The sequence below is a fragment of the Lepisosteus oculatus genome, chromosome 5 (genome assembly GCF_040954835.1).
Source record: "Lepisosteus oculatus isolate fLepOcu1 chromosome 5, fLepOcu1.hap2, whole genome shotgun sequence".
NCBI lineage: Eukaryota > Metazoa > Chordata > Actinopteri > Semionotiformes > Lepisosteidae > Lepisosteus > Lepisosteus oculatus.
In genome coordinates, this window is record NC_090700.1 from 36,199,795 (window position 1) to 36,218,497 (window position 18,703).

At 41.4% G+C, this 18,703-nt stretch overlaps 1 protein-coding gene across 2 annotated transcripts in view; it reads left to right on the forward strand.

Moving 5' to 3' along the window:
- LOC102699074 (copine-5) overlaps positions 1-18,703 on the forward strand; it is a 129,696-nt gene that overhangs the window by 21,634 nt on the left and 89,359 nt on the right. Inside the window, exons 2-7 of one of the 2 annotated variants that reach the window (XM_015342844.2) lie at positions 3,972-4,012; positions 5,913-5,959; positions 13,907-14,010; positions 15,691-15,730; positions 16,547-16,561; positions 16,956-17,032. In XM_015342844.2, the coding sequence (XP_015198330.1) occupies positions 3,972-4,012; positions 5,913-5,959; positions 13,907-14,010; positions 15,691-15,730; positions 16,547-16,561; positions 16,956-17,032 (324 nt within the window). The remainder of the gene's footprint in view (positions 1-3,971; positions 4,013-5,912; positions 5,960-13,906; positions 14,011-15,690; positions 15,731-16,546; positions 16,562-16,955; positions 17,033-18,703) is intronic. The other variant, XM_006628426.3, reaches the window with a different exon arrangement.

An 18,703-nucleotide genomic window follows, 5' to 3' on the forward strand; every position in this document is an offset into this window, starting at 1 on the left:
GGCAGAATTATGCTGGTTTGCTCTGCTCAGGAGAGACTAACTGCACCTCTTATTTCTATATTTATCTGAGCCAGAATCTCTCAATAACTGTAATTAATGTTTTTCTTAGTTTCCTTAACTGTTTCCTTCCTAGATGTCTCTAAAAAGTGAGATACTGCATTTCTCCCAGAGTGACAATTTCTGGTTGAAATGTGTTTAATGGGTTCTTATTGTACTTTACCCTTATGGTTACAAAATACAGGAGCTAATCAAGTTAAATGATTGCAATGGTCCTTAAATTGGAATTGTTGGCATGGTTTTTCCAGTTGACTTTTATAGAGTAACTTAATAGCTTCAAATGAAGAAAGAGATTTTTATTGTTACTTAGGTTCAGCAAGCCATTAATTTCTGATTAATTTCTGGATTTTTTTAAACACCCACAACTATGATATAGACTTTGCAAAGCATCTGTGCTGAATTGGATACAATGTACTCTATTTCTTGGAGAACACAGATTTTTCGTTCTATCACACAGTGAACCCACTGTTTTTCCTAATATTTCAGAAATTGAGACGAAAGTATTGCTAAAGCTCTAAAATAATTACTTTTAGTACAAAGTCTGTAATATTGCATGGATCTCACAGAGAGACCAATATGGTGTGGTAATTGTATACTTTTTTATGAACTGCCGACTCCTGTACAAATTGCACTGGAGAAATACAGTATGTTGTAAATATACAGTAGCTTCTGTGTGCACATTTGAAATACAAATCTTGGGGCTCATGAGTACATCACCCCTTGGTAGGTAGACCTCCATGGTCCAAGCGTTGTGTATCCTTTTTGCTAAATGAGAGCCGTTGGGATTCTCTGGGCGGTGGCACACAGTTGGCTGAGCACCTCTGGACGAAAGGCTAGGATTCGTTGTCCAGGACCCTCTCAACTGTCCACTCAGCAGTGACTCCTGCGACTCGTGTCAGAGGAGCACGCCTGCCCTTCCTCGTTCTGGCCAGGCAGCACAGAAGTAGTCGAGTCGAGACATTAAGAAAGAGTTTACTGGTTCCAGCCTGGGATGGTATAATACTGTGAAATAAGAAACTGGCATTACTCAGCACCTTGGATTTAGGTTAAAAAAAGGGCAGTTACCTAAGGATAGCTTGCTACTGTACACACTATGCAATGAGAATCTTCCCTTTTCCTCTATTTTGTGCATAAATGCTCCCTAAATCAGAAGTGACAACTGAAGAAATCTATTTGATTTCATGCTTTGAAATGTGACCCATTTCTGTGATTTCCAATCTTTTATGGTGACGCAGTAGTCTTGTGTGCTACAGTTTTCGGCACTTAGATATCCTGAGTGCACATTGAATGGGAAATGTCACTTCATTTTAATGTGATGTGCTACTATTTAGCATCTGTGTTTTTACTCTTCTTTTATACAGTTTTTTTTGGGCTTTCATTTGTGGGAGTATCACTAGTTTGTCTCCGTGCTGCATGCTGGACTCTCCAGTGCCCTAGAGATAAAAGTGAGAGATACAGGATTTGGTGACTACCTTGTACTCTGACCCACCTTTCCTGTGCTTATACAGTAGCTGGCAAGTGTAAGACGCAGGGAATGACGCAAGATGCCCAGAGGCACACCTGTAGGTTACTGAAAATCCGCGTTCCGCAGGAGAAAGATCATGGTGAAGGAGGGGAGGGGGCAGATTGTATCGGAGATGTCATGTCATCAGTCAGAGATTTGGAAAAGGTCAAGGCGCTATCACATTCACAGCTCTCTAACTATCTCTTCCTGAGTATGGTAGTGAAAACACTGATTGAAGAGGTCCTGCAGGCAACGCAAGAAGAAACAGACTCCTGTAACAGCTGTGGGCTACTTCCGCGCCTCAGTCAGAACGTTGTTCACACCACCCTGCAGTCAGCCTGACCGGCTGTTTTGCCTGAATTTGCATATTGACAGCAAAACAAGCAACTGTTAATTTTCAGAAGCGTCTGTGACATTAGACAGCAAGCAAAAGAGGCGGAGGTAGGAAGGAAATAATTACAGAGGTGCAAGGGAGCAGAAAAGCGGGTGCATCGAAGAGTCATAAGTAAATAGTTGTGCGTGCAACCAACAATCAGGCTAGTATTGTTTACTGAAACGCCAACAATGCACAGTAATGGTACTCCTTATCAAAATTCGCTTAACAGGAAGGATTGCGACGAGTTCTTCATTGCTGATGCCTGTGACATTTTCCAAATTGAAACCTGATTACTCACAGTTAGGAGCCCCATCTCATTAAAGGCCAGCAGCCTGTCTTGCTCTGTCTGAGCCTCTCTCTCTCCCCCAGCCAGCACTGATATTGGAAATAGCGGGGCATTAGCGTGCCACTACCACGATTCCTAGGCATCATTACCCTCAACCGGCCGAATGGTTTTCAAAGGCTGCAGGTGTCAAAAAAGCTGAAAAGAAAAGGGAAGTTCTAAGATCTTTGCCGAGCACGGTATTTGGACTGCGGGTGAGAGCAAATGGCTATTGCTAGAAAAGCAGGGAAGCTGTACAACCTGGCTTCTTGAAATTAAAAGTTGCCCAATCATCACCTGGCCAGTCTGCTCTCTCTTACCTATAGTACACATCCAAATGGAATTTCTCCCGTTTCAGCAGCGCCCTGGGACTGGACATTATGTATCATTGAGAGAACCTTTACAATTGAGAATCTAGAATGATTTGGCCAAACCCTCCCCGGGCACTCACAGTCACTCAGGGACTCTGCACAACCCACATCACCTGCTGCTAACCTGGGAGCAGATGTGCACAGGTTTGTGTCCAGGTATTGAGTGGGAAAAGTGGGAGCCCTAGCACAAACAGAACTGCATTTCTTCTATCAGGTATCTTGGCTTCTCCTTATAATCCCTGCAGTTTCCACTTGGTCTGCTCTTGTCTGTTACCAACTCCATTGACCTGTGTCACGCCTCAGCTTCTGAAAGATGCATCAGGTTGTACGAAGAAGCTTGTGATAAATTGCCTGTTGATCGGAGCCCTAACAACGTTGACTTCTCCTAAAACAAAACAATTTTCTGTAGGCCCTCCATAGCACGCACAGTAGATCAGACTTGTGCACAGCATGCAGGCTATCAGACGCTGCTGCGTTTGTGTGCTCTGCTGTCAGCTTGCTGCTGTGCCACGGCTCTGTCTTCTCCTCAGGGGTGCACTGGTGACTTCCCCTTAACCTGGGGATTGTGATGTCAGATTATGTGTAGCCACAGCTTGATTCCATGGTGTCAATTTGACATTTATTCAGTGCACTTGCTGGTGAACAAGCACTGATTGTGGCCTTTGATCTTGGTGTGGAAGTGCCTTAATAGCGACCGCTGCACATTTCTGTCTGGCTAGCCAGTGATAGTCTTTTGTTTTCTGGCAGTTAGGAGACTAATCTTAAGGCATGGCTTAGAGAAGCCACTACTCCTGCATTGTTTGTTTCGGCACTGTATTGATCCTACTGCGTGGGAAAGAAAAAGGGATTAAATGCCTTGCAAGGGTGAGAAACATACAGTATAGTTCTAGAGCTGCTTTTTGATTGCTTATAGTTATTTATCAAATAAGGTGTAGCTCCCTTTGGTGATTCACTTGCTCCTTTATGGTAACATAATGACTCTGAAATAGGTTATGATTAGGGAAGAGTGCACTATAAATTCGAAAAGAGTTGAAAACCTTTCAGTCTCTTCGGATTCTTCGTCACGGCTCAAAGATGCCTGGAGAGAAGGACTCATTGTGGTTCTCCATGTTAGACATGCTGATCGAGACATCTTGTTCCTATGCAAATGATTGCTATAATTCTTCAACGCAAGATTAACATTTTTAAGTCTCTTAAAAAACACACACAGCTCCAAGCGTTTGCTGCCCAGCTGGAACCCCCATTCAGATCAAAGATCAGCTTGACTGCCTGAACAGATGCTGCAGCAGTTGATCTCTAGATCAGCACTCATTGTTCTTTTCTTTGTGTTTTTTTTTCCAGGAATCTGTTAGATAAAGACACCTTCTCCAAATCCGACCCACGTGAGTAAAAAATAAAAACTTTTTCCTTTCCCCTGCATAAAATGAAAAGGTCTGAAATCAAGCAGTGCAGCGAATGCTTTTCAGATAAGGTGATTTTCCCCACATGTGCCATTGTCAATGTTTAAAAATAATGTGGGGGGCATGTACTGTAGAATTTGACTGAATAAAATATATTTAAATTAAATAAATTTAAATGTATTGTTATAAACGAATCATGAAAAAGTATGCTTGTGGGGCTTTTTCATATCTTAATTGTTATTGTTTTTTGCTGCCTTACCTGCTTGTGTGCTGTATTTGTCATGTATTCCACTGGATTGACATTCATTAGGCATGCTTTTCATCTTGGCTCTTCTTTACTACAGTATGCCTGTCTAGATATTACCATGCTTTTGAATGTGATTTTGACACACTATCACTTATGTGTATTTTTCAGCACAGTCATATACCGTACTGTATGACATGCAGTTCAGGTACTGTTTTTGTACTGTTGAATTTCCTTGTGGACTTTTCAACAGTTTCCATGTGCATGTAGGCTTTCTCCCTTCTCTTCCTAGTTCCACTGTTCCTTCAGGAAAGTGAAAACTTTTATGCTAAGAACATGTTACCTCAGATCACCGAAAGTGCTGTGTCTGGCAGAACTTCTCTGCTTATGATGAAGTCTTGCAGCTTCGGTTTAGAAAACAGAGAGTGAAATCCGCAGAGGATTTCAGTCATCCAGCCCGGGTTCCTTCGACAGCGATTTTAAAAACACAAGCACAGCTCCGTTTGAGAACATGATGATGAGACACCGAAACAGGAATGGCTCTTTGGAGGCCTGAGGTTTTCAAGCTCTTTCAGCATTTCTTATTCCTGCTGCTGCACAATAGTAGTAACCTTATGTAAGACTTTTACAGCAGCCCCACTCGCTTTGGCCTCAGGTTCAGCTTTTATTTTTGCAATCTCTTTAATGTCTGTTTTGAACATGGAGCTTGAGGTTTTCTCCCTTGAGGCTGTGCGGATCATAGCCAGATTCCTACTGTTGTATAAATTCGGTCCTACCAAGATACCAGGCTAGATAATGCTTGCCCTCAGATATGTGGCTTACCTCTCTCAAACAATGTTAACCCCAGCATCTTGGCTAAATTTCACTCCAGGCTCACATGGCCTTCTTAAAGGCTTCCTTATTTCAATTGAGATGGGTGCTGCACTCCAGTGGTGGGTGAAGTCAGACTCCTGTTATATAAGTGAAGTGCTTTGTGATTTGTTTTGGATGAAAAGTGCTGTTTAAACACAAGGAATTAATACTGTCTGAGCCAGTGTAGCAGAGAGAGCTCCACCTACTGTGCACACCAGTGAGCCAAAGCTTGATCAAAAGCCTCACTGTCTTTTGGGTTTTTCTCACTATTCTTCTGTCTGAACTCAAAATCACTTAATTGGACCTCTAAATACACATGTCATTAAATTACGCTTTCAAATTACTTTAAAAAGTATCTAGAAATGTCCACATCTGTAAAACCTGGAACCAACCAAACAAAAAGGTTTACTCTGGTGCAAAATGATTTAAAACCTTCTATGAAGCCAAGGGTAGCCAAACACTAGACCCTCCAGTATATTGCAGTGCATAGCTTTCATACTACCAGCTGTTTATGCAGTCCATTATTTATTTTCTTGTGTTGATTTCTTCAAATTAAAAAAAAACACAAAGCCTTTAATGTGTTAAGCACTGATGTTCAGGAGGTTTCAGAAAAGACCCCACAATATAAGGTTTCACTTATTCCTCATCCTTTTTGAATTAGCATTTTTTATTTAATGAAAGAATATTAAAGCAATATCATGTATGGCTTCATGTATACAGTATCTCTGACCCTAACCCTGCACTGATCATCTCTGACTCTTTGGATTGTTTCTTTTCCTCCTCCAGTGTGTGTCCTGTACATTCAAGGAATTGAAACCAAACAATGGAGAGAGGTAAGTGAAAGACTCAAGAAAGTTTCTCGACACAAAAAGTAAGCTGTTACTGTAAACTCAGCTTTGACCGAAGATTAATTCAGTAGGCTCTGTTGGCTAGAGAACACTTCCGCAGAGAGAAAATCAGTTTTGTACTGGTGATTAATGACATTTTAAAAAAGCAAATTAAGAAATGATTGCACATACTGTATAACAATATGAACTCTATTCCACTCGCATTGTGTTCCCCATTGGCAGTAGTATTCATAAATCCCTATTGAAGTATGTGCTGGACAACTGCAAGAATAGCCTTAACAGGCTCTGGCATGAGTTCTCCAGGATCATGAAAGACTTATAGCCCAGTCCCATTTCATCTTTGTAGCAGGATCATCTTTGTCTTCTGGGGGTGCGATGGGTTTAATGGTGTTTGGGGTTGAGCTGGATGTTCCAGACGTTTTCCGTTAAAATTTCTTTAGGCCAAGGAACATGATGGGATATAGTCTTATGCAACTCAAAGCGCCCACAAGTTGTCTGCCAGCAGGTACTATGAACAGTGGGGTTCTAAGAGCACTTGCTGCTTCCTGCATTGGGACAGTGTATGACTACTCTGACTTTGACCTGTTGGAGGCTTTTCATCTATTTAACAAAAAGATTCCAGATTACCAGTCTTGACAAGTTGATTCCTGAGGATCTTCGAAGAAGCTGAGAATCACAGTCATTTGTTTTTTAAATTATTTTATCGGGTTCTTAATGTGGTGCAGCAAGGTGGTGTGGAGGATAGTGATGCTGTCTTACAGCTCATGTGTCTAGGGTTTAGTCCTGGGCTGGGACATATTGTGCAGAGACAGCGCATTCTCTCCATGTTTGTATGGTTTATTTCCAGGTTCTAACACACACTGCCTAGTATAACTGTCATCTGTTCCCATTTTCGTGTGTGCGTGTGTGTGCGTGTGTGTGCGTGTGTGTGCGTGTGTGTGCGTGTGTGTGCGTGTGTGTGCGTGTGTGTGCGTGTGTGTGTGTGTGTGCCCTGTGATGGACTGTTGTCTTGTCCAGTGTCTAGTCCAGCCTTGTGCTCTGTACTTCTGGGATTGACTCCAAGTTTGTGCAACCCTCACCAGTAATCAGCAGCTTTCTGATAATGACAAATGGCTTTAATATGTGTTAATTTGAAATCGATATGCAGACCTCGAGATGAAAGGCACAGAACTGTGTTTTACTAATAACATTTGATTAAATTTTGATTGATTTAAATCACATTAAAAAAATAAACAAGATCTGCAATAAGGAGATTCGTTTCCTCTTTTGGTCGTCTGTGTGTGGAAAAATAGCTAGATTTCATGTCAAATGTCTGTTTGGTTTTAATTGGTGGAGTTAAACAAAAATGCTACCATTCGTGACATACTGTAGTGAGTCCTGAGTGGTGCTATTATGTTTAGAATTAAGGAAAACACTTTGTAGATTATTTGTAATCATCTCCAGTAAGAAACAATAACTGCTAGTTTATGCCTGTGGTTATTTTCTGGTACAATCCCCATAAATAAGGATTGGTTAACTGTATCATCAGACCCAGCCATCTTAATGGCAAAGCAATTCCATTAAAAATGTGTTTCTGGTCTGTTTAAATCAGGACTCAATCTGCCAATTTCTGAGCAGGCATTCCCTTTCTTCTTGGACACAGACTGAGATTTGAAACTCTTTCTTGTCACATTTTCCAAAATATTGAATCCTCTTGTGTATGATTTGTCCACATGCTCCAAGCTGTGGGCTCAATTCATTTCCTGTTTTGTGAAATTCTGGATGAGCAGCTCTTTCCGGCAACAACAGCTCTCTCTCTCTCCCTCAATCTCTGTGTGCTGTTGGAAGTGGGGCACTGGCTTGAGGGCAGAGCTTTGGCTTTTGTCTGCCTTTTGAATCTCGCTGGAACAAGCGACAGAAGAACGGCAGGCAGTGTGACACTTCGTTATGTGGCCGCGAAGTAGCTGTCTTCTTCTTTTTTGAAAGGATGTTTCATTTTTCTCACCTAGTCAAAATGACGTGCAAGGGGTGAGAGATCTCCAGTGGTTCAGCCTGCAGAAGCGCTGGTTCAAATCAAGCTCTACGGCAACAGTTGTCAAAAACCTGAGTCTGTGTTGGGGCTTGGCCGGGATTCTTCCTTTGGAGTGGATTTGCCAAAGATCTTCGATCCACTGCTGTGAGCCGTGGCATAACAAACAATTCTTGATTTCAAATAAGGTGCCAAAATAAAAATATGCACCATATCAAAGATGATCTATAGAGGAGAACAATCGACAAGTAGCCTTCATGGGCTTGCTGTTAGCATGCATGATTGTTTTTCGAGCCTCCAACAAAAACAGTGCCATTTATATCTCTGGTAATAAATATTCACTCATGTCTGTGAAATAGCACAGTCTGTGCTTCTGAGTGAGGTGTCATCACATGGGAAAAACATCAAACCCAGGACACAGCTCTGCCAAGATCTTCTTAGACTTCTGCATGTCACGAGGAAAACTGAAAACTGCATCACAGAAGCGACTCAAGCTGGGCTAAAATGGTCTTGTTTTTGTTCTCCATGTTTCAGATGGTATCACATCCTTTCTTTAAGTGATAAGATCCAACCTCGTCTCAAAGCACCATAACAACTGTAGTCCAATTATTTTCCAGCTGTGGCTCTTGACAGAACTGAGAGATATCTACCAGTAGTAGGTGTTTTTTATTTAGTTCCTTTCCATTAAGTTGTCCAAGGGATCTGATATTTAACACTTAAATGTTTAGTTATGAAACACAGGACAAATTTACACAAATATCAGCAGTCAGCCTTCTGAGCTCCTTCTATTATTCAAATGCAGAATATGGAAAACATATAATACTGTGCATAGAATACAGAACTTTTGCTGTTCTAAAATACAGTAGATGAAAGAAGTACATTCTATTCACTGTATTCACTTCAATAAAACTTCTACTGTAATATTTGGCCAATCTACTGTATATTGTATTACTGGTTCACTGCAGTGTTTTGGGTTATTTAACTTTTTATCTACTTTTACCACACAAAAGCCATGCCTGTATAAGTTAACCTTCCTAATAGGGTTTCTGGAAAGATCCTCATAAATGGGTGTCCCCAGAGAGCTCACCTCTTTATGTAATCTGCACTTAGATACAACCAAAACAGCAATAATTCATGAACAACATCCTTCCAAAACATGGAGTAGGGGATGTCAACAGAAAAAAACGAACCAGAGGATACAAGCGGAGACTTCATGGGAGTTCAGTTAAAACTATGAACTTTACTCAATGGTTGTGGGACTTTGAAACAAGCTGCTTGGCCATGTTGATGCAGCTGGATAAGATCCTTGAATCGGTTACTGTAGCTACTAACTACTAACTACATACAAAATGGACTAGATACTCTGAATGGCAGTACTGTATGCAAATTAAAACCACTAGGAAACCCCCTTTAACGTTTTAGATAAGCAAGACCCGTTTTTTCTCAGTTTTCATATTATAAAAGGCTATGGGCTTTCCTCTCTGTTTTTGGCGTACTAAAATCAGCACAAGAAGTACTTTTTTCTAGACAAAAGTGTTGATGTTCTGGCTTCAGATCAAATCGAAGCCTCCAGCCATGCCAGATAGAGATGATAACCGTGCAATGTTTTGTGGCTATATAGGAACCTTAATGACGCAGGTTACTTATAGGGTAGGAGATGTTTTTTTACATTTTTCTGCACAAGGAGCCCAAGAACACTGTCCGTAGGTTTGCACAGTCATTTGACAGAACTGTGAATCTGAACTGCATTTTGAGGCCTTGTTTACCTAGTATCTCTGCCCTAAAGCTTAATTTCTAATTTCATGTTATTTGTCCTCATAACTTAAGCTGAAGTCAATAAAGAGCTGCCTTCCCTACTGTGGTTTCCTGTTTTTGTCCTTGAAAGATGTATTTATTTCATGTTTTGAAAGCCCGGGGCCTTAGTCATCATCCATGCAAGTGGCACTACGAGAACGCCGACTGTGCAACCTGTTTTGACTCAAACAGAGAGCTGTAATGTGTGGCTGCCACACAAAGAGCTTCGAAATTTTAATAAAAATAAATTGATCTGCAAAATCACAGTATGTGCACCTCTTAGCAGAGGAAACAAATCCATTCTGCCCGGCAACGCTTTTGTTTCAAGACAACTTCCAGAGGAGCCCGGGCAATCTGAAGTCTGTCACTGTGATGTGAAGTGGACGTAAGCTCCACTGAGAGCCATTCTGGCATCACCTTTAATGAGATTCAGACTCAGAAAATCAAAAGCAAAAGGTCTGGAAAGCTGCCACCTCCAAGAGAATATTATAGCACCTGGATATAGTAACGGCACAAATTGGAGAAAACACAAACACTTCAATGCTTGGCCTTGACTATCAGGCAGGGACTAATGCTGACAGGAATTCAAAAAGTTCATGCAGTATTTAAACCGTGGGTGTAAAAGTAGGCTGTAATAACTCAGTTACATGCCTGTTACTGCCATGCATACTGTACACAGTACTCTGGATTTCCTGTACCTGACTATTTACAGTATGTGTATGCTGTGCTGTAGTCCTAAGCTTTCCTTGAGCCATCGTTCTTTATTAGTGTCCTCACTGCTGCTCCGTTTCCACAGCTTGGCAGGTATTGTCTTCATCTGATGAAACAAAGCGACAGTCGCTGAACTGGGCTTGGGGCTGGCAGCTGAGCTCTGTGCTGCCTCTCAGCAGTGGGTGGTGCACGGAGCTAGCTTGGAGATTGGAAACCATACTCACTTCTCATTAGGCTGCTCTGCTGTGCTGAAGGTGCTTCATCAAGTCCCGATTTCATTTAATTGCTCTCTCTATTTTTTTCTAATTTGCTCTAAAGATGTTTATAACCTTTCAACTGCAATTAACACTGCCACACAGTCTGCAAAATTAATTATGGTACCTTATCTTCATTTATTTACCACACACGCCCACCCCCCCTGAACGCTCTGCAGTTTTAAAATCAGTGATGCTAACATTGTTCATCTAACTTTGTGCTGATTTTAGTGGTCAATATCGATTGTCTGTGTAAGAGCATTTAGGGAAAGAGTAATTTGAATTAGTAGAAACATGATACATGCATGCGTTTAATGTATACTGTATACTCAGTACTGTATACTCTCTCTCTCTCTTTCCTAGCGTTAATCCCGCATCAGCAGGGTCCGCTTGTCGGCACACCCGTCTCCATTTGGTGGTTTGAACCAAATCTTTGAGCTGACGTTGCCATTAACTGCGACCGGGAAATACTCCAACGGGCACGTCGCTCCGCCTGCCGTCGGAGTGGGAGGGGGGGGGGAGGAGAACAAAGTAATGTAGCCAATTCATAGAGGGGGATTATTAGGAGGCACGGGAAATTTGGCCAGGGGAAATTCCGGGGTTACACCCCTACTCTTTTCGAGAAACACCCTGGGATTTTTAATGACCACAGAGAGTCAGGACCTCGGTTTTACGTCTCATCCGAAGGACGGCACTTATTTACAGTATAGTGTCCCCGTCACTATACTGGGGCATTAGGACCCCAGTACCCCCTCCTGGCTCCACTAACACCTCTTCCAGCAGCAACCTTCCCAGGAGGTCTCCCATCCTGGTACTGACCAGGCTCATACCTGCTTAGCTTCAGTGGGTTGCCAATTGTGAGTTTCAGGGTGATATGGCTGCTAGCCTCTACTGTATACTCTATACTCTATATAATATACATGGTACAAACTGAAAGGAATCAGTCAGGAGTCATTGTCTTATGCTACCTCTGAAGATGAAACCCCAAAAAATCACACATTTCCTGGTATGCTAAAATTCACAACTGACTCCTATGGCTATATGAAACATACTGAAGTCCTAAACTAAACGGCCAGGTTTGAAACTATCAGAATTAATGGTAGATAATTTGTGTTTGCTTTTGAAAATGCCGCTCTATAAATCATTTGGAAAAATGTACATGACATAAAACAACCAAAGCTGTCCCACAGTTCATAATTGCAAAAGAACGGAAAATGATCATATCGCAAAACACATTTTGACAGTGAGATGTAACATTCTGATAACAAATTTAGTCTGCTACTAGACAGCTCATTTGTGCAAAAACAGAAGATGCTTTTTAAATGCAGTTAGTTAAAAATATATATTTTTATTTTATGATGACTAGAATAAAAATGAGAAATCACAAGCCTTCATATTATGTGCAAGGGTGTTAAAGATAATTATGCACACAGGAATGCAGGAACCATTTCCCTTCTAAAACATAGTAATCCTGCTGTTTTATTTCCTCATTAAGGAAGATGTGCTGTATTATTGAGTCACAGTTGCAATTAATAATAACACTTTTTTCTGGGAGCCATCATCTGCTCAAATGATTAAAGTGCATGATCGACAGTTGCTAATTTTGCGTACATTTCACAATGCGCAGAACACAGAGTGTGTCAGTAAGCATGGCTAAAACCGCTGTATATACTGTAAGAACACCTCAGTGGTGTACTTGTGTTGTGTTTACTTTGTTCTATGTTTTAAATCCTAATTAATTGTAAATGTAAGTGTGAAATCTACAGCTGCACCAGCTGAAGGTCTCAGGATTACATCATTCACAGTCTTATCATGGAACGCAAACACTGCTTTCAATAGAACTTTTGTAATTTTGTAAGCTGAAGAGGGGAGGCTATAACAAGGACATGTGCTAGATGTGTTGCTGCAAGACTCATAACCTTTTCTGAAGAAAACGTCATTAACAGCAAATTAAGACTGTAGTGCAAAAGGGGGATAAGATCTCTTGTAATCTGGAGTGTAACAATATTCAATAGTCATAAGAAAAATAAATTACATCAATTGTAAGTTGTGTACACCACACACTTGATCAAAAACAAAACTGGCTTTTCCATTTAAATATCAGAAATTAAATATATTCATACTTAATTTACTCCCTAAACCAGTTTTTTAATATTATGATAGTTTACTGTGGCAAGGGTTATAATTCTAATTCAACAAGAAAGAAATGTAAAACACAAAGAAAATTCTGCCACAGAAATTCTGAAAGCATACTGTTGTCAGTTTTAAGACGTCTTCTATTTAGTTCAGAAAACAATATTAGTTTAATAAATGCGACTCCAAAAGAACCGAGACAGCAAAGTCAAAACTGTTATTTTTGCTTTATAGACACATTATTTCATTGTTGGGTAATGACAAATTTGATCATATTGGAACAAAAACATATATATTCTGTTTAACTCATTGGTTAACTGATTGGTTTGAAATCAGATTGAGATTGGCACTGGCTGTATGTTTTTACTGTATGTCATGCTGCATCGTGAAGCAGACAAAACAATTCTCTAAACTGCATACAGTAATTCACCCTTCTGCTGCGTTCACTAGTTATTTTATCAGTAAAGATGACTGAGCCGTTTCCAGAAGTGTCTTGACATTGCCTCCACCATGCTTCCCAGTTGAGTGTTTGTGGAGCCTTTGCAGAATCTTTCTTCTTCCAGTTCTTACCCTTCCATTACTTCAGTAAAGGCTCAAACACAACAGCAAGGATTGAGGAAGGAATCAGGGGTTGGGGGCTGCTGTGGGGGGATTGGACATATCCATTACAGCTGTGGGGTATTAATTCAGTCATGTTAGGTGTTGGGTTTGTCCATGCTGTTGTATGGCTGCTCTCAGCTGAATTGTTCATGAATGAGCTGTGATTACTGGCCTGTCCTTTGCTGGTGTTTTCAACCCAGAGTGGAGAAAGTATCACAGAAAATTGACATCTTCTGGCTAGGGAAATAATGAATTAACTGTACCTTATATGCTGGAGATTGATATCTTGCAGTGCTGAGAGTTGTGAATAGAGGTGCATACACAAATATGAATGTTATTTTGTTTGCTACTGTCAGTGAACAGTATCTCCACTTTTTAACAAAAGGAAAAAAAATACACTACCGAGTTTCATTTCCCTATCTCTCTCCCTAGTTTGGAAGAACAGAAGTGATTGACAACACGTTAAACCCCGACTTTGTCAGAAAATACATCCTTGACTACTTCTTTGAGGAAAAGCAGAATCTGCGCTTCGACTTGTGAGTTATCGCTTTTTCCCTTGAGGAAGCTGAGCTCATATATGGTGGCCCTCTCCTGTTTGGCCCTGGCCCTGTTTTACAGAAACCAATGTGGCCTTTTTCATTATTGTTTCCAGAAATGTCCTCTAGGGTTTTTCTGCTGTTTTGTAAGCATAAATATTTCATTCAACTGTTGTTTCCTCTTTGTTCCACCCTGCTTCTTTTTTTTTCCTGTATGTGGCTCTGTTTGGAAGCATAAACCCATCTTTTATTGCTGAGGTCCAATAAAGAGGATATCTTTATAATATTTGCTTTAACATTGTGCTTTTGAATCCATTTTCTTGGTGAGACAGTCAACAGTTCTATACAGTGCAAATTAGGCTTAATTTTCACCACTGTTTTGTAGATGAATACCATATGTACCGTGAAAGCCAGAACTCATTGCAAAGGCTGGGAGTGTTAATTATTAAAGCTCCTTTGTAATATGGGACAGGGCTTCCTCTTTCATGTCTACGGCTGTTCTCCAATATGAAAGGAAGACTGAAGCTTGACAATGGATTACCGAGCTGTCACTGGCTGTGGCTGTGCAATTTCTGCTTTATGTGGGTTTTGTTTTGTATGAAAGCACAAAAGTGTGCAGCCCTCAGTACTCTCCGCCTCTCAGTTCAGCATCTTCTAGATTTAACTGACTCGACAAGGGCTCATGTATGCCTGGTAAGCCAAGTGAAGAGATAAAAAGGGAAAAATGGAGAAGGGGAGAAATACTGAAAAATACAGAACTGTTTGTTAACATGTTATAAGTCAGATTTCAAGTACCTCAGCCAGCAGTAGGGAAACTAAGGCCGAGATGTTGTACAGTAGTATCGGGTCACTAGTCAGCTGTGACCAGATGGCCATGATCAAGCGTGTGGGACATCATTGGCAGCACACTGTGGCCGGACCCAAGAAAACAGCGACTGCTGCCTCTCTCTGGGCACCCGCGGCCTTGTCGCGATGTCAGCCCTCTCTGGAGAGGGTACAGTAGAAGTTGGAAAACAGCTGGTGATTCATAATTGAGTGCTTAAATAATATGAAAAAATAATTTGCAGTTCCAAACAAACATTGCTGCAGGGCATCTGTCCATGTAGTCCCATCAGCAGAAGTGGCGGTAGAGGGAGAGAAACACGAAAGTCACTCTGCTCACGGTTACGCAATAAAGAGGGGAGCACTCCTGCCTTTTTTATGGGGTGTAACTGCGGAGGGGCATAATCTGAAGCAGGCAATCTCACTTCATGTGCGGGTCTTGGAGATAAAACAGGAGTACCAGAGGAAAAGCCACAGGAGCAGGTGACTAAGATGGGAATTGTACCCAGGAGCTGGAGGCATGAGCTCCAGCAAAAAACCTAATCCTTCTGCTGTAGTGCAGCCCTCTAGATGGGTCACTCTCTGTCAAGGCTACCCTGCACAAAATAGTGCTTTGCATAACTGTGCACTGACTGTCTTCCACCTGCGTCTGACCAGTCTTTCTCACCTGGACTGAAGGAAGCCCACATGCATTCTGTTTTTTACCTTCTGCTTGGCCACGTCCCTTCCCATAATTCCACCATCCAAAATAGAGACTTGTCAGTCCTTGCAACCAGAAGATGAGATATCTAGGAATTATGAATTGTTGTTCAGCATAATGACTCAGGATTTTAAAGGTGTATTTTCTTGTGGTTGCAGGTATGATGTGGATTCCAAAAGCCCTGATCTGTCTAAGCATGTGAGTAAAAGCACTTATCCACTTCCTTGACATCTAGAATTCACTAAAATGTTCACACACTGTGCATGCAGCCCCTCCCATGTAATGGGCACCATTGTTATAGCACACAGATGATATTCTGGTACTATGTAAATTAAAAATGTAAAAAAATCCAAATATATTTTTTGGTCCCAGTACAGTCTATGTATGCTGTTTCCTAAAAATAATATTTTAGTATATCAGATTAAAAGTTTTTATGTAGACTAATATTTCTGTCTGTCTGCAGTACTGATTGTGCCATTTATTATAGCTAAATATACAATAACTAGCAAAACATTAAATTTTTTTGAGAATTTCACTCATGTTATTACGCATATTTATGAAACATTTTTTGAAGCAGCGCATATTTTTTCTTCCACCTTTTGGAAATCAATTTTGATCTTGATATTTTTCATATTATATCAAGACACTGATGAAAATTGTCCGCCATCATGGTGCTTTGCATTTTGAGGGTCACCGAAGGGTTTGATAAAGAAAGTTTCTATCTAACATAATCGGTAACACGATTATTAAAATATATTTGGATGAAAAAGATTTGCATTTTTCTAGAATATCATGAAAAGTAAATGAAAGGACTTTTCTTGGGTATATTAAGATTACTTTCCGTTCATATGGGCTTGGAGTCACTAACAATAGATATAGTTCCTACTCTTTGACTCTTCTGTCTGTACCTGTTCCTGTTCTGTTTTATTGCTGTCTGGTATCTGTGTCTTGTGCTTTCTGTTACATGATATGTTCTGTTGTATTAACGCTGCTGCCTGCCTACCCTCCTGGAAGCCTTCTGAATTCAACGTACGTCTCTACCTTCATAAACTTTATTACTGTATAAAGTGCTGCCGCTGCGTGATTTGTCTCTCACTCTCTGTCTCTGGCCTTCTCTCCCTTCTTCAATCCATTTTTCACTCTTCTGTTACTGCCCCTCTCTGGATCTCCCCCTCTCTATGGCTTGTCTTCCTTTCGCTTTTTCACCCTCTCTTTTCCTCTCCTCCACTCATTCACTCTCTCCCTCCCCTCTCCATCCCACGTTTTCCATCTCCACCTTGTCCTCTGCCCCTCTCTGTCTCTGCCCTCTCCCGGTGTCCTGCACCTCCTTGCCCCCTCCCTCTCTCCCTCTGCCTTCTCCTTCTCGCTCTTTTTCAACCCCTCTCTCTGCCTCCCGTCCCTCTGCCCCGTATCCCCCCCTCAGGACTTCCTCGGCCAGGCCTTCTGCACGCTCGGAGAGATTGTAGGATCTCCTGGCAGCCGGCTGGAGAAGCCACTGAGGTGAGTAAACAAGCATGCGTTTTTCTTCCCCCTCATTAGCGCAGAGAGTAGGAACGCAATCAATTTTGCATCTTCGGATCTCCTGTGACCTCTTGTACAGTGCGCTGAATAACATGCCACACATCTGCTGTGCTTTCCCACACAGGCTTTGCTGTTTGCTAACTCGCTTTGTTCATTTACTTTAAAAAACTTCCAGCTCATTTGCATAGAAGATATGCTTAAGAGTTCCTAAGTCTCCAAGGTGTTTTCTCATCTAGTTAGAAATGGCAAAAAAAACAACTTTCGGGCCTTTGAAACAGCTTTCTACTGTCTTCATTTACTGCAGGCAGGATTTTCTGAGGGTGGAGTAACCCATACCGAGGGAATTTCTATATCCTGTCAATAACTAGGCTTTATCTGGCATTAGCAGTGTTGTGTGAAATACAATACAATGTGGAGGAGATGTAGCAGAGACTGTATATGTTATTAATAGGGCCGCTGTTAATTGGTGAGCTTCTCTGATGGTAGAAATATACTTCCGCGAGAGAAAAGGCAAGCTTCTTGCTTGTGTGCATCAGTATTCTGAAAATGAGCTACTGTATTTATGGCTTTTCTTTCAACTTCAGATCATTCAAACCCATTTTATTTCACTTCATGATGACATTTGTATGGGATTTTATATTATATACTGTATATATTTATACTGTATATAAGCAGACAAGTACTGGAACCCAACATCTTAGTTATTATTTATTATTAATTAGTTAATATCTGTGTGTTCAGTAAAGAGAAAAGAGATATAATTGACACATACAGTAAGTCTGCTTTAACAAACTATTTATTGCACATACTACATCACAGTAATCCTTTTCTAGATACAGAGTGAAGGTATTTATGCCTGCAGCTCTGGATATGCATAGCAATGATTCTCTATGGATTGAGAAGTACTATCAAGTGATTAATTCACTTGGCTCAAAGTGCACCTCAGCTTGGAGCACCAGGTCTGTTGGCAGCAATTAAATTCACTTAATGGCCCGCAAGGCACAGTGGAGCAGAGAGAATGGGGGTACTAATAAAAGACTCACTGGAAAGCCATCAGCAGCCTGTTATTTGTCATTGTGTGAAGAGTCAGATCAATGGGTGCGCCCGCTGGTCAGTTTATTACTTTCTTTTTCACAACAAAGGCATCTCCAGGGTTTCTATTTGTAATCTCATTCAAGCATTAGCAGCGCCCACTTCGCAGGAAAGGGGGGCCCAATCACCCTCTGCTGTGCAGGAATGGCGTATTAAAAAAAAAAGGAATAATTTGATTTTTGGGATTTCCACGCCCACCCACGATAGGAATCACCAACTGTTTCAGACTTGGCTCCTCTGACCGGACTCCTGCACCCACGCAAGGGAGAAAGGGAGATGCCGACCTGTGGACCTGCCTCTCGAACATGCTTTCAGCTCCACAGAGAGCTGGGGCTGACTGCGTGAGCTCACTTTGTCTCTTGCTGACGGCACTAGAAGCCTGCATGGCCCCCGCCTGGCTGCAGGAGTCTCTCCCGTGAGATCGGTCTCCTGCTACTCCTCGTCCTGCCCACTAAGTGGCGCTCTGCCAGTTTTGCGCCTCTTCTCACATTTACATGACTCAGGCTGGATCGTAGTGCTCAGCCTGCGAAGGGACTGAGTGCAACTGCACTAAGCATC